The sequence below is a fragment of the Mauremys reevesii genome, linkage group 2 (genome assembly GCF_016161935.1).
Source record: "Mauremys reevesii isolate NIE-2019 linkage group 2, ASM1616193v1, whole genome shotgun sequence".
In the NCBI taxonomy this organism is placed as follows: Eukaryota; Metazoa; Chordata; order Testudines; family Geoemydidae; genus Mauremys; species Mauremys reevesii.
The window spans coordinates 3,001,901-3,028,896 of record NC_052624.1 but is presented as its reverse complement, the minus strand read 5'-3'; the positions used below and the strand labels follow the sequence as shown (position 1 = coordinate 3,028,896).

Sequence of the window (26,996 nt, the reverse complement as noted above, 5' to 3'; positions counted from 1 at the left end):
ACAAGGTTGGCGCTGTGACCTCAGCACACCATCAGCCTGACCATTAAGTCTTTTGTAGGCTTCATGGCAGAGGAGTTTTAAGGAGAGATTTGGAGGAGGAGAATGAGTTGGTTTTGCAGATGTTTATAGGGAGCTTCTTTCAAGTGTGAAAGGCAGCATGGGATTTGTCCACACTACACCACACTGCTCAAGGATAGTAAAGATGGAACTACACTGGAAACAAACAGCTTGGATTTTAGGTAGTTTATTCCCTCAGCCTGCAAGAGTCTATTACAGATGCAGGCTCTTTTTAGTACAGATCCTATTTAGGACCATGTACATCGTACAACTTCCCTCCCACCCACACAAAATCCTCAAACCAGGGTACATACAAAAGAACAAGGTCAGGTATAAAACAAAGTTTTGTATTTCCACTCCCCCAAACAAGGTTACATGGAACTTTAACTCAAACCGAACACTGCCACTAATTAACAGTGTGGTACAGCAGTGTTAAACAGCGACACTCAGCACACATTTAATATCCTGAATACCAGGAAGTTGGGGGTATTCTCAGGAAATACAATTGTAAAGCCACAGATTGCTATAATGGTTATTGTTACACAAGAAACGAAAGGTGAATGACCCCTTTCAAATGGGGGGGAAAAAACACGTTACTCAAACAGTCTCCCACCTGCTTTTTTTGGATGGGACTTGCAGCTTCACAGTTGTTACATACATGACATTTGTTTACCATGCTGCACTGGAGGAATGTGTGTCAGATTTACTACCCAGATATGTTGCTAAGTTGGCAGCTTTGAGTACATACTGATCACCTGCATACAGTGAAGGTAATCATCTACCAGAAGGTAGCTTCAGACAAATGGATTACTGATTGGATTGCATAACAACTTTCCCCTTCCCAGATTTAATACTGACACATAATTCAGGAAGTTTAGATTTAAGTCATTTCACTGGGCTTCTTACAGAAATTCCTAATACAAAATGCCATGCGAGGATGTGGAATACAACTTCCCTCCTGTTGTTTTATTATAAGTTTGGTAAATCACCAGCACTGATTTAACACTTATTAATCCACCCATAAGAGACTTAACTTAAAAAAAGTGTTACGTAATCTTTTTGAAACTTAAAGAAATAAAACTTGAACAGTAGACCTTAGGAAATCGGAAACTTAAAAACAAAATAAAACGCCACAAAACCTTCCCCATGCTGTACTCTGATGTAAATACCATTTTTGTAACATTGACCTGAAGGCCACAAGTCAAGCCATCTGAAGCACTTTGGGATTTCTGCTAAGGTAAAAATAAGAGTCTTTGGGAATCTATGGAAAGTAAGGCTGCTTTCACTGATGATATGTTGGCACATGGGGAAGCAGAGCCATTGCCAAACCAGCATACTACAGTCTCGCTGTGCTCAAAGCGAGAGCCAGATCACATGCTAAGTCATTAGGCTGCTTTAGCATTTGCTAGACATGCTTTACATGTTGCCAAAGAAGCAACTAGAACAGGTTTAACATTGGCCCAATCTCTTGCCATGGGATCCTCAGACTTTTTTGGGTAGCTAATTTCTAGGATTTAGCTGTTTATTTTACTGGAGGCCACAAAGCTGGCCTTTGAAAGTTTTTCCTTTTACCAGCATCAACTAACTACTGATGGTGAAAGCTCATTGGCTGTAGGCTCCTCTCTTGCTTTGTCCTTCCAACAAATCAGTTGTAAACATCTGAAGTAAAAAATCCATAGCTGCTGAAGTAGTTTTAGCAGAGTTGCACAGTGGGAGGTGGCTGAAGTTTCACTGAGAAGCAAATCAACTTGCAAATGACAGGATAAGCATGATTCCACATAGCCAGGTTCTCTTCCAGATATAAACCATGATAATAACTAGAACTGAAAGAAGCAGCAACATGCTGCTCCACCACTGCTCAATTTGGCAACGCTAAATACATAATCAGGTTTGCCACCTAGCATTTCAGAGTTCACCAGAAGCAACCTGTTCTCTGGCTTACGGGAACTGGCAGTAATTCTGCCTGCTTTGAAATGGTGGTTTCTTCAGATTTAATGAAACAGCTAAGGAGACGTTCCTGAAGTTAAAATATAAAATAAAGCAACCTAGGTCACAGAATAAATTAAAAACATGATATCTGCACAACAAGCAGTTTCCCGTTATACTGTCAGTAGGCTTCCTGTAGGTGTTGCATTTTCGTTGTGTGAAAAACCTCATAGGGAAGCACCTCTCCACATCCCACTTCACTACAGTGCATTACACTGCCAACAAAAACCAATCAGCGCTGTGGTTGAAAGACTTGAGAACCCCATGGTAGGTTGCCTGTTAGCAGAAATGAGGTCTCAGTGCAATCCAGATGACTCACCTGCAGTGGTATTAGCTTCATTCGACTGTACTTAAATAATAAAATAAGGCATAGTTTTAAAACAAGCACTAAAATAATCTCACCATTAACACTTACATGGCACATGCCAGCTCAAGCCACCGCACCTACAGTAGGCGGTTGGATAGCTGTTTCTACATATGCCATAGAAGAGGAGAATCCATTTCCATGAACCATGTTGAGGAAGGCATACAGAAAAGTCATCTTTGCAGTCAGCAGGCAGATCATTAGGTCCACATGAGCAGCATGGTGAATAGAAAAGTGTTCCATATTGTTTCTCTGATCACTTCCAGCAAGACTGACAAGAATGCGAAGATGTCCATGGAGTGAGCTGGTGCATGATAATCATGACCAAGGAACAGATACACTCTTCTCGCCTCCCACTTCTGTTTTCCTACATGGTGAGCAGTCTTCTGCTGCCCACCGATACAGCCCTTAGAGTTTCTTCAGGCGACTGTACAGTTCCCTTTTGCTCTTCTCACCTGCCCATGTTCTACTTTTCGTGCGGAACCTTTTCAAGTCTTCCTTAAAGTCCTCGTGGTGCATGGGGCGGTAGCTCTGGGGTTCACAATAGTTCTGGGAAAGAAAAGCTGGTTTCACTTCAATTTGTCATTGCTTCCTGTACAAATGACATTCCTATCTGAACCCTGTCTGACCCCAGGCCTCAAGCAAACAAGCTCATGCTTACAACCATCCATACAACTACACAACCATCCTATCACCATGGCATCTAGATCCAGGCCCCAAATTGCAATTTAACAACTGGTTAAGTTGGTTTAAGCCAACATTCACAGACTGAACTCACTCAGCCCTGCTTGACATCTCCCTCCTAAAGATAGCTCTCTCATAGCAGGGGGGACAACCTTATATTTACATCGTTCTCATCCCAAAGCCTCTTGCCAAGAAACATTCTTCCCACCAGTGAAACCAACAGAACACAGCAACACTCACAGCCATTTAGAAAAGACAAAGTGTCCATCCCGAGAGTGTAGGGGGAACACAGAGAGGTAGAGCCTAGCTGCTCTATATGAAATTTGGCTAGCACGCCAGTAAAAAGAAATGGGTTTATTTGCAATAGAAAGGCTAGGAAGTGGGAGAGGGGAGCACTTTTTTTTTTTTTAAACACTCTCCTTGCCTATGCTGGAATAGTATGGAGAGCTAGCTGGAGAACTAGTAGAATAAAGTACATGGCACCAAGGAAGTGTAACCTGATTGAGATGGAAAAAATTTGTATTCAAACTTTTAAATGCACTAAGGCAGAAAAAGCTGTAATATTTAATACCACCCTTCAAATTAAGGGCTGAGCACACTAGGAAGAGCCCCAACAAAGACCAGATTTGACATTCCTGATATTTCTAAGGTAAAAACAAGCTGAGAATCTATGGGAAAAAAAAATCAGGCTTTTGTTCGTCATACAGCATCAGACAAACCCCATGTTTCTCCTTTGTTCTTGCTTTCAGGAAGAACGCCATGGATTTTAGTAACTACAGAAGGTCAATTTTATACCTCATCCAAGAGACATTGGTGAGCACCAGGAGTGACAACAATAGGTAGCTTTGAGGTGTGGAGAGGGTTTAGACAAGAGCCTTGGTGATGCATGGCTAGAAAGGGTTGAACATCTTGCAAAATAAATAAACCTCAAAAGACATTTGGGGAGATAATGTTTGTGTTTTTGTGTATTTATATATGTCTGCATAGGGTCGACAATGTAATCAACAGTCCCTGTCTATGCTGTATTCTGATATTTAAATAAATTGTAAAAACGGGATCTCTTGGTATTCATCTCTTGTTGAAATGTACTGTGAATGGGGGAGGAACAAGCAAATAGCTATACAAATTAACATACGGCTAAGTACCGGTGATGGACCTCCTTCAAAGTCATCCTAATGACCTTTTGTTCCCTGAGGAACTCCAACTTGTCAAAACACATGAAATTGAATAAAAGATCTTTGGGTCCTATTCTGTCATCTCAGATCTGTTTAAGCTTCATCGAGGGACGTTTGAGTCGCAAGACTGAGGTCCCAGTTATGCTGGGACGCCCTGAATGTGAGATTTGGACATTGGACTATGACCTATGAACTGAATTCTAAAGGAACTCTTTGCAACTACAAAGCTCACCATCTCCGCTGTGAATCTGAACCTCAGTGAATTGAACTCATGTCTGTATGTATATTGATCTTTTAACCATACTCCCTCCCTCTTGTTTTTTAATAAATTTTAGTTTAGTTAATAAGAATTGGCTGTAGCGTGTATTTGGGTAAGATCTGAAACATTCAATAACCTGGGAGGTAACGTGTCCGATCCTTTGGGATTGGTAGAACCTTTTCTTTTCTATGGTGAAATCAGATTTTCAGAAATCATCATATTTTATTTGGGTACCTGGATGGAGGCCTGAGGCTGGATCACTTTAAGGGAACTGTGTTGTTTGGACTTCTGAGTAACCAGTAAGGTAATAAAGAAGCTGTTTTATGCTGGTTGGTGAATCTAAGTATTGGAACATCCACCAGCTTTTTGGGGTTTGGCTGCCCCATTCTTTGCAGTTCACCCTAATTGAGTGACCACAGCTGGCCCCCCGTGAGACCCTGGTCACAGCCTTTATTACAAAAACTCCTCAAATGGCAAGTTAATCATAGCAATCAATCTAGTCTTGTAGCACAGCAAGACCACTATGTACAAAAGAGCAAGAAGAATGAAGTACAGCGCAGTGAGTTATTCTGCATCTGTTCAGAAGCACAGGTTAAGCCCTATAGCTGAATATAGCTGGAGAGAGAGGCATTTGTTCAATGTTATTAACCCTGTTGTGAGGAGTGAAAACAGAAGGGCAATGAGAAGTTTATAAATGAGAGATCCTTACTCGGCATCTTAAGAAGAAGTCCTTATAGCCCCCCTTCAGCACATAGAGCTCTGGGTAATGCAGGTTGGGGTACTCGTTCCCCAGTCTGTCTCTCTCCCTCACAAACCGGCACCTGTAATAGGGACAGAGGTTAAAAGCTACAAACCTGAGTTTAGAAAGGAAGTTATATTTGTGCAAACCACATTCTTAACCTGTGCCTCCCGTTACTCAAAGAACAGAGTACAGCAGCCAGCCACCGTCTGTTAGGAACACATGCTGTACTGTTTGACAGATTCTGAAAACTAGTTGTCTATCAGAAATGACAGAGCCAGCACCTACTACAGTAAATTGCATAAGCGTTTGACATGTTGCTACCTAAAGTCTTAAACCATCTTCAAAAGCTTACTAACTAGTAACAACTGTGTAACAAGCACAGCTGTGGGATTCTGATCCCAGCATAGGTAGGACCATGCTCAGATACTCACATTCGGGGACCCCGCTCTGAGGAGAACTCACAGTGGAATACTATTATTACTCGTTTGTTTTCTGATGGCATGATAGGCTTCTTCAGCAGGAAATCCTCCACATCCTCTTCCATGTGGAGGTTTACAGCACCCTGGGAAGGCAAAGTCGCAACTGAGCATACAGCACAAGTTAGGAGGGGAGATGTAAAAAACCACTTCTATCTTCTTGTTGAGCAGTTAGCTTTGCTATCCTTTGGTAACAGAAAGCTGTTTACACTTCTTGGAGAGCAGCTCTCTCTCTGCTGGAACAGCTCCCATTCTTGTGGTCACGTGGGTGACTGCACATTGGTAGGATTTAGCTTTAAGAACATAAGAACGGCCATACTGGGTCAGACCAAAGGTCCATCTAGCACAGTATCCTGTCTTCCAACAGTGGCCAATGCCAGGTGCCCCAGAGGGAGTGAACCTAACAGGCAATGATCAAGTGATCTCTCTCCTGCCATCCATCTCCACTCTCTGACAAACAGGGGCTAGGGACACCATTCCTTACCCATCCTGGCTAATAGCCATTAATGGACTTAATCTCCAGGAATTTATCCAGTTCTCTTTTAAACGCTGTTATAGTCCTAGCCTTCACAACCTCCTCAGGCAAGGAGTTCCACAAGTTGACTGTGGGCTGTGTGAAGAAGAACTTCCTATTATTTGTTTTAAACCTGCTGCCCATTAATTTCATTTGGTGACCCCTAGTTCTTGTATTATGGGAATAAGTAAATAACGTTTCCTTATCTACTTTCTCCACATCACTCATGATTTTATATACCTCTATCATATCCCGCCCAGTCTCCTCTTTTCCAAGCTGAAGAGTCCTAGCCTCTTTAATCTCGCCTCATGTGGGACCCATTCCAAACCCCTCATCATTTTAGTTGCCCTTCTCTGAACCATTTATAGTGCCAGTATTTCTTTGAGATGAGGAGACCACATCTGTACACAGTATTCAAGATGTGGGCGTACCATCGATTTATATAAGGGCAATAAGATATTCTTATTCTCTATCCCCTTTTTAATGATTCCTAACATCCTGTTTGCTTTTTTGACCACCTCTGCACACTGCGTGGACATCTTCAGAGAACTGTCCACGATGACTCCAAGATCTTTTTCCTGATATGAACCTTCCACCTCAAAGCACAGTGCTCTCAAACTGCTTTTTAGAACTCGCCAGCTTACTCAAGCAGCACTCTTCAAAATAACTGCTCACATTGCAAAGCTTGTGTAAGAGAATAAGGGCATTTCTTCTACAGCTAGAATATTAAAATTTAGTTAAAGTAAACTGAATGTCAGATTAAGCTATGGAAGTTTTTAATATCTGTTTCCCTAGAGACATTAGGTATCCTAACTTTCTGATTCTTCTACAGAGAAACAAGTGTACGGTCAGTCCTCTACAAATGCCCTACACTTCCCATTAAGGCAAACCCTGCTTCTAGCCACGGAGAGCTGAGTGTTCCTCCCTTCGGAGGGAAAGCTAATCCAGAGATCACGGAGAGTGAGCGCAGTCCTACACAGTTTGTACAGCACAACATGGTCCCAACTGTGTTTGGGGACTTTGGGCAGGGCTGTAATATAATTTTAAATATAAGATTAAATATAAACTCAGACACCATCTCCTTAACCCGAAGGGAAAAAAAAGAAGCCCTAAACTGCCAGCCTACCCTTGGATTTGCTCATGAACAGCTAGGAATGAGCATCTTTAAGATACTTCCCAGTGCTCCCTGATTTGCCCAGGCATCAGACACCTATACATTTCTCCTCCAGGGTCACTGTACCTTGATATGGCCTCCCTCATACTCATATGGATATCTGCAGTCAATTATCACACACTCCTTAATGAAGCTTGCAAACTTCCCAGTCAGCACGGATACAATCTACACAGAAAAAGAAGATTTCAGGAGCTTATCTTATGTGCTACATGAGTTTGCTTTTTTGTACAAAGCAATTTCTCATTGCCACTGGGATACATACCATTTCTGGGTCGATATATTTTAAATCTTGATGCTTCCCATCTACAGTGTGGAAAAGGTAATCCTAAAAAATAAAACAGAAGGCTAACTCAGACTGAGGAAATCCCATTTATGACAGTGTAAACCATACATCTCAGTTACAGACTGTCTGGTTATTGATTTTATGGCACATTAGTATAACTAGACAATTCAGAGATCAGCAGAGGCACCTGCCCATAATTTATTTTAATATTAATTTGGCATATGCAATCTGGTCAAGCCAAGCCAGAGTGTTCTGAACAACATTCAAGGCACGAAGACTTCCAGGAAGTTGAGTCAGTTTGCAGTCCTCCACAACGCATGTCATGGTTTGTGGCTGCCCACGCTGACATAGTAGCTTGTCTCTAAAACTCCACCCACAAGACCTTACAATCAAAAGAGACAGAGGGAAAATGGATGCAATTTAACCGTTTGTAGGGAATTGTGGGAAAGGATTCAGAATACCTCACACAGGTGAGGAGTTAATTAGTAAATGATTGTTAAAGCACTTTAGTGCTTACCATTTATAGACCACTCAAACACGCACTGTTGGAGCAAGAGAGAACCTGACTTGGGTTAGTTTGACACACAAAGATGCTATTAAAAAAAACCATCAGTGTTACCTTTGAGAAGTCACCAATAAGATTCCTTTGGTCATTGTCCAAAATGCTCTCAATCTCTGAGGATGACTGAGTCCTAATTAGTTTCAGACTCTACAGGAACAACAGTTAGAGATGACTACTGAGTAACAACGGCCTATTATCCTTTCCCACAGAGAATCAATGCACTTCACTGAGAGTAGACATGAACATCAATTGGTATATATCATAGAACATCTAAATCCTGGCCTGCCACACCCTCAAATTTATTTTCACTTGGGATCACAATGGAAGACCAGAGTTCAAGCCCACCTAACCTATCCCCTAACATCATGCATTAAGAGACTACAGCTCGTCACATGAACAGTTATCTGCCTGGAAGAGCATTGTTCTCTTGAACATCCTTGTTAAAATTTATAAAAGAATTGGATACCTAGCCTCACAAAATAAAACTGATTAGGCAAGGATTAATATTAGCTATTAAGCCACCAACTATTGCTTCTTCAGAGGGTGTTCCAGGCACATTTTTCCTCCTTTTGCTGTTTCCTGGAGAGGTCTCTTCTTGGGACCTTTCAATTCTTTTCAGGGCATTCCTAGCCACACCATTGGGGGGCAGAGATGGTGATCCAAACAATCGGCACCGTTTAATCTGGAAAAAATCAGAGAAAAATTAGACAGTCCCCCCAGCCAAGAAGGATGACGTTAAAATCTAGATCAGTCTCAAACTTAAAGTTTCCTGCAAACATGTTTATTTAAGATTTCATTAGAGCACGAGCGGGTGTTGGATTGTCACAGCAAAGTAGCAGAGGCATAATGTGGTGCCACAGCCAGCTGACCTCTTTTAACTTCAATACTGGCCGTATATTTAGTTGCCATGCAAGAAACTCGGATCCTAATAAGTGTTCCCTCTAATTTTTTTTTCATTTTTCATGTGCAGAATGAATGTTATGTGCACTAATATGGAGGTGATGTGTGACACATGACCTTTATACTGGTGCACGTAACAAAATTCATGCGGTGGGGATGGGGCCGAGGGGTTTGGAGTGTGGAAGGGAGCTCGGGGTGGGGCAGAAGGTTGGGGCTCAGGGGTGTGAGGGCTCCGGCTGGGGGTGCGGGCTCTGGGGTGGGGCTGAGGGGCTTGGGCAGAGGGTTGGAGTGTGTGTGGGGGGGTGAGGGCTCCGGCTGGGGGTGAAGCTCTGGGGTGGGGATTAGGGGTGCAGGAGGGTGCTCCGGGGCTATGGCGGGGAGAGAGGACTTCCCCCCAGCTCCAGGGCCATGGGATAGGTGCCCCACCCCTGGCAGGGCAGGTCCCAGTTGGGGCTGAGTTGGGGGGAGGGGGGGAGGGGCACTCAGGCAGTGGCAGGTCTGGGCCAGGGCTGTGTTCGGGCCACCTCTCCCCCGGCAGGTCCAGGGCTCAGTTGGGGGTGTGGGAGGGGCACCCCCATAGGCATCAACTCTATGTGTGCTCCAGGGCTGGAGCACCCACAGAGAAAAGTTAGTGGGTGCTATACATAAGCACCCACTGGCAGCCTGGCTCCCCCTACCCCCCAGCATCTCTCATCTGCTGGCGGCCCTGCTGACAAATTCCTCCCCTCCCGCCCACTGCAAACAGCTGTTTCGTGGCATGTAGGAAGGGAGGGGGAGGAGCAGGGATGGGGCACACTTGAGGGAGGAGGTGGGGAAGAGACGGGACAGGGGTAAGGAGTCGGGGAAGGGGGAGGTTGTTGAGCACTCCCAGCTCAAGGGGAAGTCAGTGCCTATGGATGCCCCTCCCCCGGCAGGTTGGGGCCCGGGAGAGTGTCTCCCCACCCTGCACCCGGTCTCAACTGGACAGGTTCCCTGAGCGCCCGCACAGCGCTAAATAGGCTGCTGCGCAGCCATGCAGTTTATAGGGATCTTAGATCCTAATGTTGGTCTCTTGCTATGCAGGTTTACTGAGTTGGGAACACTACAAGAGAAGCATGCTCTGGCCTTAGGGTAAGGGAGTGTTTTTATAGCTTGACAGAAAATCCTCTAGCACATTAACAAACTGAGTTGAGGGACTGTGAAGGGAGTCCGGACTTCAGCCTTAAAAGATGGTGGCTGGAGGCATTACAGATGGGTGTATGCAGAATGGGCTGGAGAGACATTTATAAGATTCTGTTTAGGATGCAAACTTTGGACATCTCTCAAATCGCTGAAGGAAAAACCTTAATACAGTTAAATCCTATAGATACTGTCCTACTGTTTCCAAATGCTACAAAGACAGAACCCTCTAGTCATTAGGCAGGCTAAGGTTAAGAGCTAACATGTAGGGACCACCATGCCCTGGATCCCGAGAGGTGCAGGCTCAATGGTGCAATTATGGTCACTTGTCTCAAAGGCAGTTTTCGAAAGCCATATTGGCAAATTTATGCCTTGAGTGTACGAGGGATGCCAACTAAGAGTAATGATTTGATCAGTTTTTAATAAGGAATTTCAAAGGTGCAGGTGACCCTTTGAAAGAGATGCAAGTTTCATTATGGTGGGATGGGACACTTACGTGGTTGTCTGCTTTTCTCATGACCAGTGGAGCAGTCCAAAGGCTTGCCACACCAGATGGCATCTCTTCATCGTTCTGAGGAAGGAGAAAGTTACCTCAGTTCTATCACATTTCAGGAGAACCACATTTCATCATGGACAGTGGCTACACAACATGTCTAAGGCTTTTGCACAGCTCAAGCAGGCATTTAAATTTAATGCAGGTGGCAAAACAGTTCTTTGGGATTACTTACTAATTCACTGCTGTGGGAACTACCATTTATCTGGTAATTCTTAGATTAACAGGAACTTCACTCTAATGAAGACTAGGATACTGGAAAGGCAGAGTCTTAAAGCTGTTGTGAGGGAAGTTACAGCAGTTGATTCATTTAACAAAAATCCATTTATGATTTTTAAAATGTTACTTTACAACTTTAAGAGTCTCCTGCTCACATGCATTCAAATGGGAACAACATCCTGTTTAAGCAAAAGATTGCAAAGAAGAAGGTACATCCAATTCTGGGCTTACCAGTCATGACTCCATTCCCGGAAATATGGCTTCTACATTACATATCCCACTGTAGACAGATGTTTTCCTTCCCCACTATTTCCTGGGCATTCCCCAGTAAATTGAAATGTGAGTAATTTATCAACATAGGAACAGCAGCAAATTGTCTCCATTTAACTGCTACTGTCGGCTGGTGAGGAACTGAAGTGACAAGGTCTACAGTCTGCTGTTAGAAGCAGAAGCATAACATTTCTGTAATTCTATGAAAGGCAGTAAGAGGTGAAAAAGACTATAGCTATGTCTACACTAGCACTTTTGTCAGTCAGGGGTGTGAAAAAACCCACCCCCCTGACGGACATAAGTTTCACTAACAAAAGCACCCCCATGGAGATGCTCTCCTGCTGACATAGCTACCACCACTTTGGGGTGGTTTAATTATGCCGGTGGGAGAGCTCTCGCCCGTCAGCACAGAGCGGATACATGGGAAACCTTACAGCGGTACAGCTGTGCTGCTGTGAGGTCTGTAGTGGCCTACAGCATTAAGTCTTCTTGGAGGATCATCAGCAATTACCAACTTTTTGCCACTTGTGATGAAAGAATTCTATAGTTCTATCTTAGTTAGAGCCATTGCTCAACATAGATGTTCACCCTGGACAAATGCCATTAACAGATTGTTGATGGCCCTACAAGGCTAAACTAGAATTTACACTACTATTGTCATTTAAAAACCTGCATCAAGCCTCTGCACTCAGGACATTATATATACACATCGCTTCTCATCTGCAGATTCTTTACTTCCAAATCAGTGTTCAATAGACACACAGGAATGCTGTCCCCCACAAGTGTAAATCAACCACTCCCCTTTCACATACCTTCAAGTCCTCCCCATCCAATATATCTAGAAATCCATCATCTTCTTCCTCAGTGTCAGGGGAAGATAGAGATGACTGCTGCATGAAAGCAGGCCTATAGTTTTCCAAGTCACCTTCAGGGGCTTCACCAGTGGGAAACTGGAAAAAAGACATTTTGGTTGAATGGCAGCCTGCATCCAGCCCTTTATTCTGGGGATTATGTGTGACACTGACAGACCAGCAGGTCAGAGCCATAGGCCAATTCACTTGTGTGTGAATATCAAAGAAATGTTAAGTGTACTAGTATGCACAGACCAATTCACTGATGTGTTAATAGGTATTGTTTTCACCTATCCATACCCTGCTGATTGCTATCACGATACATTGTGTATATCCCTGTACTTAATTAACCATAGATCAAAAGTGTGTGTTAAAGTATGAAGATGAGAATTTACTTGAGTAAACTTCATGAAAACTAATGAAGGATTGTTATACACCATTACATTATAATTTACATAGCGTATATCCTGGTAATTAAGTTTACTCATCAAATACGACTAGAGCTTTGGAAATATAAATGAAGAAGGTTGCTAACTTCAAAGCATGGGTCACTGTGTTCCACAATGGAAATTCACAGACCCAGTCTGCATTTAGTCAACAAAGGAGAAGCCCAGGCTGTGAATGAAAACCCTTGCCAGATGGCTTTCCGTGGAAAGGAGCTATAAGAATGGATCCAGGGAATGAGACTCTCTCTGAACTATTTGGACAATCACAGGGAAGCGTTACAGATGCAAGACAGATTCCCAAAGTTTTTCTGGGTAACCTTGAGACACTCACGGAAAACTAGCAGATTACTACATCTCTGCTATCATTTTGGACTTACAAACTTAAGACTCACCTGTTAATGTATTTTACCTGCTTTAATCTCTCAATAACTCATTTCTTTTTCTTAGAAAATGAATCTTTACTAGAGAAACTGGCTGCCAGCATTGTCTTTGGTGTGAGATCTAGCGTAGCCATTGACCTGGGGTAAGTGACTGACCTTTTGGAGTTGCAAGGAACCGGACGTAGTGTGATTTTTGGTTTTAATAATCTTTATCACTAAGATCAGTTTGTCTGGGTGGAAACAGGCTGAAAGGTCTAAGGGGACAGACTGTGGCTCCATGGTAACATTGGTATAGCGATCCAGGAGTGCACTTTTGTTACTGTCTTGGTGAAATCTAATTATAGAATATATCACCAGTTTGGGGTGTCTGCCCTATTTTCTGACCCGAGATTGGCACTCACAATTGTGAGCCACTCCAGACAGTGTGACACTATGGTCTCCCTTTTCTAGATGACTAGGAACACTGGTTCTAGCAGCTAAAGCAGTGCCATTCCTTGAAATGGATTTACAGGAGGCGTTCACACAGTCATCCCACCTATTCATCAACTGGCTTAGGCAGCTCCAAACCTGGCTCTGGCACTATTATTTGGCCAGCAGAATAGTGAAAAACTTCACTGCTAGTTTTTCCATTGAAGGATAATCCTGCATTCTTGGAAATTATACAATCCTGCGTGTTTGCAAAGGGGAGCTCACTTCCCGGATGGTGCAGAGAGGGGAGGTCTAAGTAACAGGATGTTACCCCAAATCTCCAGGTTTTGTGCATGCAGTCAGGAGAGGTATTCAGAAAGAAGAGGGATTACCATACTTAAGTAGGAGATAAAAACCAGAGTCCCCAATTCCCATCTTATATATAGTGGTCTTGGCCCCTTTCCTGGATGCCCTGGCCAAGCAGCAGAACTTGCCATAGAATAGTACTTCATCCCTATATTGTTATAGATGCAATTTTCAATTTTATTCTTTTAAATGCATCTAAATTTCAACACATCTGCTTCACTGCAGAACCAGCAACAACATAAACAGATTCATCCAATCCATGCTTTGTTAGACATCCATGCTCACTTGACTTATTGCAGTTTAGCTCAAGTTTCATGAAGGATTATAGTCAATAACTACTAGTGGTGTCATGGTAACACCCCTAGTTGATTTCCCATATTCAGGGTAGAATGAGATTTTTCCCAGCTTTAAAGCCTGAAAGCTGGGTGGGCTTTTTTCCAGCTCAGTGTGTTATCAATAAAGATGCAGAAAATAGTTGGTGTTTCTTCCCTCTCCCACCCCCAGAGCATCATGTCTCAGGACCACCACTTGTGTGCGCTTTTCATCCTAGACCCAAGCAAGCCTAAGGCTAGGCAAAGGGTTAGTTGCCAAGGACAGCCTGATGCATACCATTCGAGCTGGGGCAGAGTTCTGTCTTTGCCCAAAAACATCTTTTCCATCTTCAAGGGAACGGATACGCAGACAACTACGAGAAGCAGGCCTGGTTGGCTTCTTAAACTCAAAGGACTCCTTAATGAAAGGAAGCAAGACAAACATTTTATCAAACCGACGAAGCTTAGAAGTTGAAGGGCCCATTGCAGAGAGAGATTTTACGGCCCATCCCTCTTGGACTCAGCTCCCTGCAATCCAAGGGAGTAAGTAAATCTTTCAGGATATGTGCATTTCCAAAGGAAAGCTGTTATAACAGTGATTAATATAGGAGAATTAGACTCACTTCCTCTAAGTATCCTCTACAGTCAACTATCAGCCCTGCATCTATCAAACTTTCCAGCAAGAGTCCTATCTAATCATTTCATAGGCAGCCAGATCTGTGCCTAAATCACTAGAATGAACTTGCTGTTCTGCGACAAGCTGCACCCTCCTCCCATTACTCCTAAGAATGACAGATGCTTCTGCAGAAATCTGAGCCCTTGTAAGATTTCTTCATTGATCGAATTCACAGCCAGTTGGTCTATAATGGAGTTGGACTCAATAGCCCCAGACAAGTTCCTTAAAGATTTACTCACTCAGTTTAATGAAATCACAGATGTTTACAGTTTGATAATTACAACCTGATAGGGCAATTGTCTGGAGAGCCAGTAAGGGAAAGCCTTGAAAGTTAGAAGGATGACAAGGTAGTAGGTTTGGACTCTAGATCCTCAGTGAAGGTAGAATGCCCTAATTAGGTTAGGGCCCATCCCCCACAGATTAGTTTTGAGATATGAACATTCCTAACAAAGAGCTGAAGTGGTCCTAGAACAATCCTCCATTTTAATAGGGCACAAGAATTAGGAAGCATCCATCTCCCCTTCCCAGTTACCTTCACATCTCTGCAGTTCCCACCCAATCTCCCCCTTTCTTTCATCAGAATATAGGTCTCACATCAACCTCCTCCTCCCTCCTCCTGTCACTTTTGGTGACATTTGCCCCAGTCGGGGCCCTCCTGCTATCCCCACCCCCCAATCTGTCCCCTCACATGCCACCACTCTTACCCTCACACCCATCTCCCTCCTCTTGCTGTCTGTTGAATACCCGTTCTCTCTCTAAAAACATCTTGTCTCCCTAACAAGGTCTCAGTCATTCACAATCTCTTCATCTCTCTCTCCCTCCAGCTTCTGGCTCTCCCAGAACCCTTCATCTGATGCTGCCTCTGTAGCTGCGCTCTTACAGAAGGCTCTTCCCTTACCGGGATCTGATCTGTAATGGTTGGGTGAGGATGGGGTTTCTCTCCAGTTACTGCTGCTTCCAATACCGCCCTCCTCTGATTTCAACATCACTGTATCTGGTTCTTCTCCCACTATGTTGCTGTCATTTACCATCCACCCAACTCCTCCTCATCAGCCTTCCTCTCCAATTTCAACTTCTGGCTCTCTCCTCCTCTCCTCTATATACCACACTCATTCTTGGTAACTTCAGCTTCCATGCTGATGACCCATCTGACCCACTAGCTGCACAATCCCTCACCTACAGCTCTTTATTCAACCTGGAGCCCTGGTTCAATTCTCCCAACCACCAAAAGGGCCATTCACTTGACTTGGTCTTCAAGAGGCACTACCCTCGCTGATCTCTCTGTTGCTGAGTTCCCTCTCTTCAATCATCACATGATCTCTTTCAGCACCACCCATCAGCCCGTGCCCTCTCACAGGGGCTTTCCATGACTTCCAGTCTATCAGCATTGATGACTTCTAATCTGCTCTCTGCCCCCTTCTCTTTGTAGGATTGTTGTCCTTCTCCCCCACCACAAGGTCTATCCTGCCAACCTCCAGCTCTAGCTCACCTCCAACATCTGTTTCCTACACTCCTGCTCTCATGCTGTGGAAAGTCTTCAGCAGAAATTCTGGGACCCGGCTGATTTCCTCTCTTACAAATTTGTTCTCTCCTTCAGTTCTGCCATCTTCCTAGCGAGACGTATCTAATTCTTTAACTTAACTGAATCTCATACCCACAATCCCAGCTGCTTTTTCTACCACCTTTGACTCACGCCTCAAATCCTCCCATCCTCCCTCCACTTTTCTCCCCACAGGTTCTCACTGACTTCTTCCAAGAGAAAATTGACAAGATGTGACATGACCTTCCTCTTCCCCTCACCTTGCCTTCCTGTCCCTGCCTATAATTTTCCTTCTCCCCAGTGACAGGCAAAAGTTTCTCTGCTCTCCTCCTCTAACCCCTCCACTTGCCCTAGTGACCCCAATCCATTTTCTGATCTCCCTCATGCCCACTCTCAATCGTTACCTAAATTCCTCCTCAACCTCTCTCTCCTCTGCCTCATCCCCCTCGCAAAAAACAAACAAACTTTAATCTCTCCCATTTAAAAAAACCTCACCCTTGACCCCATTTAACTCTTCAGCTATTGTCTCAGTTCTCATCTCTCTCATTTCTAAGCTCATTGAACGTGCTGTTTATAGTCGCCATCCAGAGTTCCTCTCCTCCAAATCCATCCTAGATCCTCTCCAATCTGGCTTCCACCCCTTGTGCTCAACTGAACCTGCTCTCACCAATGTCTTCTTGGCCAAGACTCAGAACCTGAACCCAGCCCTCCTTAACCAGTCAGCTGCCTTTGATACAGTCGACCATGGTCTTCCTCTTGAAATCTTGTCTCCTCTTGGCTTCTGTGACTGTCCACTCCCAGTTTTCCTCCTACCTCTCTAATCATGTCTTCAGCGCATCCTTCAGAGGATCCTCCTCATCCACCTTCCAATTTTTGTGGCTCTAGAGTGCTGTCTTTGGTTCCCTTTTCTTCTCCTCCTACATCTTATCACTGGGTAATCTCATCCACAAATTCAAATACATCTTTATGCTGATGGCTCAGATCTACCTCTCTTCTCCAGACTAATCTCCTTTTGTCCAAATTAATATCTCAGCCTAATGTTTTCCGGATGGACATCTCACCATCAACTCAAGCTCAACATGGCTAAACCAGAGCTCTTCCCCCAATTGTCTTCTCAATAACCGTGCATGACAACACCATTCTGCTTGTCACTCATGTCTGTAACATGGGCATCATCTTTGACTTGGACCTCTCTAGAGCCTCACATCAAGGCTATGTCTAAGTCTTGCCAATTCTTTCTACATAACTTCTAAGATATGGCCTTTCCTGTCCATCCAAACAGATAAAACTCTCATCCAGACTTGCACCTTCATTACTGAAATGTCCTTTTTTCTGGTTTTGACAAATAGCGTTTCCTGGCTCTCATCCATTCACAATGCTTCTGCAAAAATGATTCTCCAACTTACAGTTTTGATCGTGTCACCCCTTTCTCAGTCCCTCTATTGGCTCCCTCTTCTCCATCACACAAAACATAAGCTACTTATCTCCATGTTCAAGACCCTTCACAACCTAACTCCCACTCTATCATCTGTCATTCAGTATTAACAGATCGAGTCCTGCCTCCAATCAGCCCATGTCAGCCTTCACTGCCTACTTGTTAACGCCTCATGCTTGGGTGACCCCCAGCCTCTTAAACATCTACAAAGCCACTGCAGTGTTTTCCTTCAAATCCCTTTTAAGAGCTCTTTGCCACAATGTCTAAAAATTTGACAATGGCTAGACTAGACCACTACCTATTAGGCTGACCGACACTGTCTAGCTGTCTCTTGTATTCCCATGTCTTTCTGTCTGTATCAGTCTGTTGTCTTTTGTCTTAGACTGTAAGTGCTTTGTTCTGCATTTGTATAGTACCTAGCACAATGGGGCTACTCGGCATTATGGCAATACAGAAAGTGGAAAGTCAGCTTTTGCACCAGATAAGTGCAAATTCTGCAAGACAAACCATGGAGAAGTTTAAGAATGCACAGTTCACCAAAATAAGAAGAAAAGGCTTTACCCACCACATCAACCACTCATTACAAACCTCCTCCCCAAATAAGGAGTTCTCTCTATGTTTCAAGCCCCGTACTACCACAAGTCACAGCTTCCTGGGTATAGCTTCCCATATTACACTACTTCAGAGATGTGTAGAGTGAGTTAAACTTACATTCTCTTTGTTGTCATCTGGTTCAATCAGGTGAAAAACATCACAATCCAATGAATCTGAGTTGCTCCTCTTCAGAGCAGGACTAGACCCCAGAAGCTTCTGCTGCAAAAGTGAGAGGATAAATCCTTCTCAATATCAACCAGCTCCCCAAATTTTGGGCAACTGAGAGGCCATGCTGACAGCTTGCCAAGAATGTAAGGGCTGCAGTACCCAATCTGGCACAAACTATGTTAAAGGCAAGGGCTGGCCATGGACACGCAGCCCCTGGAGACAACAGATCCCGGCATGCAATACTTCCACATAAAGCTGGTGACAGGCTGCCTTGTAGAACATAACAGATTACACTTTGATCCATTTCAAGATTACAGCCTATGACTTTCTATTATCTTAATTTTAAGCAACATGCAACACCAGATTCTTGCGACTGGAAGATTAATGAGTTTTGCTGGATATCTGCTGATAAAAAAGCGGGTAGATAAGTAGCATAACACTCAATACTGAAAAACTCTTTGCCACTCCTGAAAGACCAAAATCCCCCTCACTTACCGGGAGGGAACGTATTCTTCTGATGGGTAACTGAATACTGCAATGAGAACACAGACAAAAATAGAATCAAATTTTACTCTAACATTTAAGCTGAAAAGCTATTAAAGTAATGGACAACACAACTCAGATTTTCCACTGCAAAACTGAATTAGCTAGTAGCATAATTTAACAGACCAATAGATAACTAATTAAGAAGGGAAGCTAAAATTAAAATTATACTCACTTGGAAAGTCTGCCAGATTCTATAACCCTTTTCTCAAAGCTGAAAAAAGCAGACAAAGGACATTAGTTATCTTTATTGCTAATTCATAACCCAATACTTTGAACTTAGTGTTGTTTAACTCAAAGTCATGGAAGGTTTATTGCTGCTACTTGTCCCCAGGTTACAAACTTGTGCACCTTAGGCTATGTCTACGCTACAGTTTATGCCAGCATAAATTATGTGTGAATAAAGCATTCCCGAGGGACGTACATTATGCCAGTATAAGAGCTTCTCCCACCAACAAAGCTTCTACTGCTTGAGGGGGTGGGTTTTTTTATGCTGGCGGGAAAACTCTCTCCCATCAGCATAGAGCGTCTTCACCACACACGGTGCAGCACTGTATGTATAGATACGGTCTGCTGTTCTTAAGGCCATCTTGCTCTTTGTTTCCTAGAGACTTATTGTCTCAGTTGGGCTGGAGGTTTAAACCCAGTTTCCCCAACCTAGTTTCCCCAAGGAGACTAGCTAGCGTTTCCTAATTCAGGATAGTATTAACAGCAGATTAGCCTAAATGGAAACTATGGGTATGGCTACACTTACGGTTTGCAGCGCTGGTAGTTTGCAGCGCTGGTCATCCAGATGTGTAGGAGCAGCGCTGGTGTGTGGCCACACTCACAGCTACCAGCGCTGGTGTGTGGCCACATTTGCAGCATTAGCAGTGCTGTTGGGAGTGATGCATTATGGGCAGCTATCCCAGCATTCAAGTGGTTTGGAGCCAACACTGTGTGTTTAGCTTCCTGTCTTGAAAAATCAGAACATTTTTCCAACCCCTTAGTCTTAACTCTTAATTGCAAACAGCTTCCTGCCTCTCATTTGATTGTTTACAGCCAGGTACAGATGATCACAGCAAACAGGAGCTCTGTTTGTTTTTAGATAAGCAGCAAACAAAGAGGCTGCATAACAAAACAAAGAGAGTAATTTATAAAAGCATTCTGGGATACATCCTTATACCCTGGAGGCCAATCACAGCGCTGGTGTGTGGCCACACTTGATGACCAGTGCTGCAGAACCAGCGCTGGAATCTTTATTCCCCATGCTGAGTGCAGGTGTGGCCACTTACTAATTGCAGCGCTGGTGGAGGCTTTCCAGCGCTGCAAATCGCCAGTGTAGCCATACCCTATAAGTTACATGCAAGTTAGGTGCAGCCCTCAGACTCCTAAGCAAGGTGCCAATGTGATGCTCAGAGTTTAGGGTTCTCAGAAGTACATACTTTGGTCTGGGCAACACATTAACTTAGACATAAGACTTAAGTAGTCTGGGCCACATTCTGTTGTGATAGAAAACCTAAAATCTCAAGCTGCAATGTGCCAAGACATACACTTCAAGAAGGTTAAGTGAGAAGAGCCCATTTTACATGTACTAGCTGTGGAAATTTCAGATCAAGCCTCCCATTAGCCCACATTTAGCAGTTAATAGTATAGTCTAAAATGCCAGAAGTTTAGCATATTTTTACATACGTTTCCTCAATGTCTGAGTTCAGGGGATCAGGAAAATCCAGACAGTAGCCTGTGAAAGACAAAAATGGTTTTTACTATTGAAAATATAAAGTACATGGCACTGTTAGCGAGGAGTCTTAGATCTTCTCCCCACAAAAGGTTACAGTGACTTGCTCAGCATGGCAACTGTTTGCCATGCAGAGAGAGTCATAGACCAGGTCCAGGTCCATAACTCATCCCCTACTGGAAGCAGGGGCGGCGGGGGAGAAGAGAAAGGCAGCCATGAATATCACCCAGCTACTACTTCTGACCACAGGTATTGGTTTGATACTGGGCCTTTGGGGTGAGTGAGAAAAGGAGGAATAAAAATATCCCACCATACTGCCCTGTATGAGAAACTGTCCCACAGGATAGGAACATACTGCTTCAGAACCACAGCCTAACTAATATTTTGGCCTTTTTTCACACAGTGCCATTCCTTTGCAGGTTAACCCTGCCAACTGATTGTTTCCTATACGCAAGCTTTTAGCCATGCTCTCTTATTATCTCCCTCCCCTGCCCAAAGGAGGTAATATTATCACATCTCACACAGTCACCTACCAAAAAAAGCCTTCATAAGACAAATCAGTGTCCAGGTAGCAACATAATTAGTACCTTATTGACATACAAAAGTCAGGTGATGCATTAAGCAATACAGCTGCTTCTGCTAGGTTTAAGGTTATGAAGACTTTTCCAAAGAGCTGTGCTTTAAAAGAACTGCTTTGACCAAAAGTAGGTAGAAGCAAGCTACATCTCCATGTCTCCCTGACTTATCCTATTACCACCGTGCCCCCTATGATCTGGTGTCTACTCATTTTGTGTCAGACTGTAAAGGTTCCATCTGTAGTCTAGAGTACCATGGTACAGTCATGGCAGTACACATGACAAGACATACATAGAGAGGCCATTTACCTATACTGGGTTGCTTCAATAGAGTACCATAAACCCCCATGATTTTAGTAGTATTAGTTAACCATACCACTCTAAACAATATTTACATTGATGTAGCACCTTCCATCCCAAAATACTTCAAGTTTTAGACATAGCTGTATTTCAGTGGCTCTACATATATCTGGGGTGCAAGGACAGTAGTCGGACAACCAAAATCTCACAATATGCCACCAGTGGGTGTAAAGCATGGTGGATTTGTACAAAGACCCTCTTAACACCCCATGAACTCTAGTGACCATACAAAGCACACAATCATGGTTTAAAGGTCTTAATCGAGACGACCAACATGAAATTATGTCGTATTCACGCAGTTTATCTATCTCAGAAGGATGAAAAGCACAGTCAATTCTGCTAAGAACTCAATTTGTGACTCCAAGGAGCGTAGGTATTTCAAACCCATTGCTTAGACCATTAAGCCATTACCTCTTTATTGTCAGCAACCACAAATTAACATGTGAGAGCTATGTTTACCATTCAATGGTTTACAAAGAGGCAGAAAACACTAGTGAATTGGAGCCAGAACTGATTTTCTACACAGGCTCTGCCACTGACTTACTATGCAATGCTGGACAAATCATTTAACATCTGAACTTACTTTTTTTTTTTTTTAAATGTGTCTAGGAAGGTTGCTAGGATTAATTATTGTTGCAGAGAATTACGCAAGTACACAGTATTAGCTTCCTCTTACAACCTGAATATTGCTCTTTATAATACAAGGCAAGAGGATGTCAAGCTTTTTCATTCCTTGGTACTTATGTGTGGATTAAAAAGTAACCTGAATCAGTAGATTCTGATGAGTCTGTTCTTTGTAGATTGTTACTGTTCCTCATTCCCAGCATTTGCACGGAATTCTCATACTGACTGTAAAGATTAAGAAAATGAGTTATTTTACTGAATGTTTCAGACAGGAACCACCACAATAGGTTTAAAATATAGAAATACACAGTAGATGAGCTCAAATTGGAATGGCTACTTTTGATCAGTTTATGTAGTGGACAATGCAAAAGGTGCCAGTTTAACAGTCCTGCAAATTGAAGTTTTGAGTAACCATAGACACAGTACAGGTAGGAGCAATACAATACACCTGGGGGAATTCTGTGTCACAGCACATACAAAGAATTCCTGTCCCCCGCAAATTTCTTTGATTCCCTCACAGATAAATGACTTCTGATGGGGAAGCAAAAGGAAGCCACAAGAGCGGTCACGCGCCTCTCCCCGGCAACGCAGGCAGGTTGTTTCGGGCACCCGGAACAGCTGGTAGAGACCTAAATTACTGTCTGAGGGGGAGAGGCTATACAGTGCGTGTGAGAGAGACAGACACACTGTCCCTCTTGCTTGCAATTGCAGCTTGCTTGGTGTGGAGGGGCAGGGCTTTTGAAGAGTTAGGGGTGGGTAGGCACCGTCCCCTGAGGCAGAGCAGAATGTAGCTGCCTGCCTGCTTAGTGAATTGTTCCCATTCTTTTTGTGAATTCCCCCAGGAGCATAAAAAAAGGTGTAAACGTTTTAAGGTTCCTTTCCATTGCCAGAGTGGTGTAAAGGACAGTATGGCCTTATAAATGCTCATGGTGCTTTAGTGATTAAAACTGATCTAAATTTTTGGACTGAAAAAATTTCCTATCAGAATGTGCTCCATGAACTGTTTGCTGCTGACCTTTCTGGATATGTTCAGTAGCCAATATATATTGTGAGTTTGATTCCCCAGCCCTCACTTTATCCTCAGTTGCCTATGATGCAACACTGAGCATATGGATGCATATATTTGTTGACTAAGAACTAGAAATAAAGGGTAAAACCTAGTTACATTACTGTTAGGCAAGGGGGTTTGGGGATTTTCTCCAATGCTCCCCACTCTCATTCTCCATCCACTGTACTGTAGTTTAAGTAAATTACTGAAATAATTGAAACCAGAGTGATTATATTCAGTTATTTTGACAAATAAAATATGCAGAATTTTGTAACATTGTGCGCAGAATTTATAATTTTTGGTGCAGAACTCCTACAGGAGTAATACAAATTTCAGCACACTCCTGCCAACATGTCTCAACTTAATGATGTGGGCTGGATTTACACCAATGTCCTGAAAGCAATTAAAAATTAAAAAATCAGGCCTAAGATCATGATAAATATATTTGAGGTTCTTTGCCTTCTGGTTTCCATGTCATTCAGATACACTTGCATCAAGATTAAGCTTTTCTCTGCATGTATCAGAGATAGAAACTATCTTCTTTACAATTAAACTTGAGATTCTCTTCTAATCTCATGCCTCCAGGAGCTGGGGCTTTGAAATAAACCCCAAATATCTTAAAATTTGAAATAACATTGTGTGCATTGGCCACATTGCATGTGTAATGGAGTACTTATTGGATGGAATGAATTTATAGGTATTATGTCGTCTATCAAAGAGCCAAGAGGTAGAATAGTGGCAGACAACCCAACCCAAATAATCTCACGTTTAATTCCTTTGTTACCTGGAAGAGAATGGTGGGAGAAAATAATTCATCCCTGTGCAGAGGGCCATCTAAAAACAACTTTATACTATTTATGCCCCCCTCCCCCTCAATCAGGTTTTAAGTAGGTTTTAAATGCTGTGTTGGTCTTGTGCTGCCCTATTCACAGAGATGAATTTTGCTCCTATTGTGTAATTATTGACTAGTGATTAAATCATCATTTTTGCAATATTATTGCCAATACCTAACTCTGGAAGTGGAGTAGAATGGGCCAAACCAACATATTGAGCAGATTCATCCCTGGTAAACTATCAGTATCGAACTTACACCAGGGATGTACTTGGCCCTTTATCGTTAATTCACAGTCTCAGTTATTTCAGTGCAGAGAAAGGCTAGAAATATTGAGACAGTAATGGAGGACTTTGCATGGCATGGGTAAGAGGCTACATGGTTTGGGGTGGAAGAAGGGCTATAGGATGTGTTCAGAAGGCTTTGGGAAGTGAGAGGGTGTGGTATAACAGAGTGCAGGGTTTGAGCAAAGAAGATTGAAAGTGGAATGCAGGGGACTGCTGGTATTGTTTGGGGGAGTCAGGGGGGGAGGGGCAGGAGAAGGCTGCAGGGGTCAGAGAGCCTGGAAAATGGAAATAGGAGCCAAGGAGAACTGAGGGGCTACCAAGATGTGATCATGTGGGCTGTGTGAGGAGAAAGAGAAGGCTGTAGGGACCAGGTGGAGCTGCCAGGGCAAGATAGGGGTTGAATAGAGAGGCAGGAGTGGCATATGGAGAAGGATTACAGGGATCTGGGAGCCCAGGTACCAGTAGCAGTGGGTGGGGAGCTGGGTGAGGAGCTGCAAGGCTTGGGCCATGGGAGCTGTGTGGGGGCCACATGTGTGGGGGAGGTGGCAGTCACTATAGATAATATGGAGATCGTGTGGCAACATGTGTGTGCTGTGTGTTGAAAGAGTGCACCAAGGAGGCCAGTGCCAGGAAGTTATGGGGTGGCAGGGATGAGTTCAGGGGAACTACACATAGGGGAAGTGGGCAGGCACTAGGAGGATGTGGGGGTTGCATGGGTGGGGTAATGGGGGCTGGAGAAAAGCAACAGGGAGCCACAGTGGTGGTTACACGGGTGGGGTAACAGGGGCCATATGTTGGGGAGATGGGCAGACACCAGGAGTTGTCGGGGCTGTATATGGATAGCCACCAGGATTCACAGGGGTTGCAGGGATTGGGGTGAGGTCATGAGACATGTGTCAAGGAGAAAGGAGGCAAAAGGGGACTCTGGAGGATTGCAGGGGGGAGTCCAGGGAGCCACATATGGGGGAAGGGACAAGCAACAGGGGACTAGGGAGGCTGCAGGAGCAGGGTCATGGGGCAGGCACCAAAGGGGGGGCTATAGGGGCTGCAGGGGTGGGGTTATAGGAGTCACATGGAAGCAGTCACAGAGGGGTTCTGAAGGCTGCAGGGGTAGGGTCCTGGGAGCCATATGTGGGGGAGGGGAACAAGCACCAGGGGGCTATAGAAGCTGCAGGGTGGGGTCCTGGGGCAGGCACCAAGGGGGCTATGAAGAGATGAGATCATGGGGGCCATGTGGGGCAGGCACAAGAGGGCTCTGAGGGGAGCCACGTGTGCACCAAGGCACTAGGGAGGCTGCAGAGTTGGAGTTCTGGAAGACACGTACAGAAGAGGGAGATAGAAGGGGTGAGGTTATGGGGGGCAGACACGAGGCAGCTCTGGGGTGGGGTCCTGGGAACTATGTGGAGGGAAGGGAGTTGAAGGGGTGAGGTTATGGGGGGCAGGCACGAGGCAGCTCTGGGGTGGGGTCCTGGGAGCCACGTGGGGGGAGGGGAGAGAAGAACAGGCACCAGAGGGGCTACGGGGGCTGAAGGGGTGAGCGCATGGGGTCCTGTGGGGAAAGGCACCGGGGAGCTATGGAGGCTGCAGGGGTGGAGTGGTGGGGGGCTGCATGGGGGGGAAGAGGAAGGCACCACCGGGGGGCTCTGGGGTTGCGGGGGCGGGGGCCATGTGAGAGGCACCAGGGCGCTCGGAGGTTGCAGGGGCGGGTCATGAGGGGAGCGGGCACCCGGGGGATATGGGGGGTAGGGGCCGGGAGGGAGGGAGGCGGCGGCGCTGGCACGGCCGGTCTCACCTGTAGCCCAGGCCCTGCAGCTGCTTCATGGTGAGGCTGAGGCCGGCGACCGGGGAGAGCTCGGCGGGGAACAGGGACTTCACCACGCCGGGCCCGGCGGCCGGGAGCTGCGGCAGGAGGAGGCGGCGGCGGTGGGAGCTCGCTGGGGGGGGGCTGGGATCCATGAGGCCGGCGTGGGGTGGGAGCGGACCCGAGCGGCTCCTGCTGTCAGCGCGACCCTCCACGCTCTGACCCTCCCCGTCACCCGTAGAGAACAAACCCCCGTCAAGCAAACGCTGCGCAACCAGCGCGCGCGCGCGCTCTCTCTCGAGCTTTGCATACACCCGAAGCTGGCGCCAAACTTGGCCCCACCAATCAGAAGCGGTCTCCTCTCCTCGGCCCGCCCACTTCTCTGAGCGACAGCAAATCCGGTGAGTGAAAGAGAGCTGTAACTTTATCAGACCAATCACAACCAGACTCTTTTTCTTTTCCCACCCAGCACATTGAACGGCAAAGACACTGACCAGTAGAATGCGACCCTTCCCTGCAGCCGGCCAATCACCAAGTCTCATCGCTTTACCTTGCCCTAGTCTCTAAGTGAAAGGCCAATAGAATGCTGAGCAATCAAGACAGGCTTCAACTTCTCTCCGCCTACTCAGCAGTTCTGACCAATCAAATAGAAGAGTCG

General features: G+C 44.7%; 1 protein-coding gene across 2 annotated transcripts; it reads right to left on the bottom strand.

The window, feature by feature from the left end:
* Positions 1–228: 228 nt before the first annotated feature.
* CDC25A (cell division cycle 25A) lies at positions 229–26,707 on the bottom strand. Of its 2 annotated transcripts, none has more exons than XM_039528089.1 (16): positions 26,330–26,707; positions 22,510–22,595; positions 20,766–20,814; positions 19,270–19,308; positions 19,047–19,083; positions 18,501–18,602; positions 14,437–14,556; positions 12,189–12,326; positions 10,831–10,905; positions 8,803–8,958; positions 8,334–8,423; positions 7,694–7,756; positions 7,498–7,596; positions 5,699–5,829; positions 5,235–5,346; positions 229–2,956 (listed from the first exon to the last, which is right to left on the bottom strand). In XM_039528089.1, exons 1-16 carry the CDS (start codon positions 26,491–26,493, stop codon positions 2,816–2,818), a joined length of 1,602 nt encoding a protein of 533 aa, XP_039384023.1. In that variant the 5' UTR covers positions 26,494–26,707; the 3' UTR covers positions 229–2,815. The 2 variants fall into 2 exon arrangements, with proteins under 2 accessions (XP_039384023.1, XP_039384024.1); XM_039528090.1 differs by having other exon boundaries at positions 18,501–18,599.
* Positions 26,708–26,996: the final 289 nt, after the last annotated feature.

What these genes read in the sequence shown, in the direction of transcription:
- CDC25A (XM_039528089.1), bottom strand. Translation starts at nt 26,493, where the DNA reads ATGGATCCCAGCCCCCCCCCAGCGAGCTCCCACCGCCGCCGCCTCCTC. An exon ending in GAAGAATACGTTCCCTCCCG is followed by an intron (nt 18,603 to 19,046) that starts GTAAGTGAGGGG and finishes TCACTTTTGCAG; the next exon opens with CAGAAGCTTCTGGGGTCTAG. An exon ending in TGAGAAAAGCAGACAACCAC is followed by an intron (nt 8,959 to 10,830) that starts GTAAGTGTCCCA and finishes GATTTTTTCCAG; the next exon opens with ATTAAACGGTGCCGATTGTT.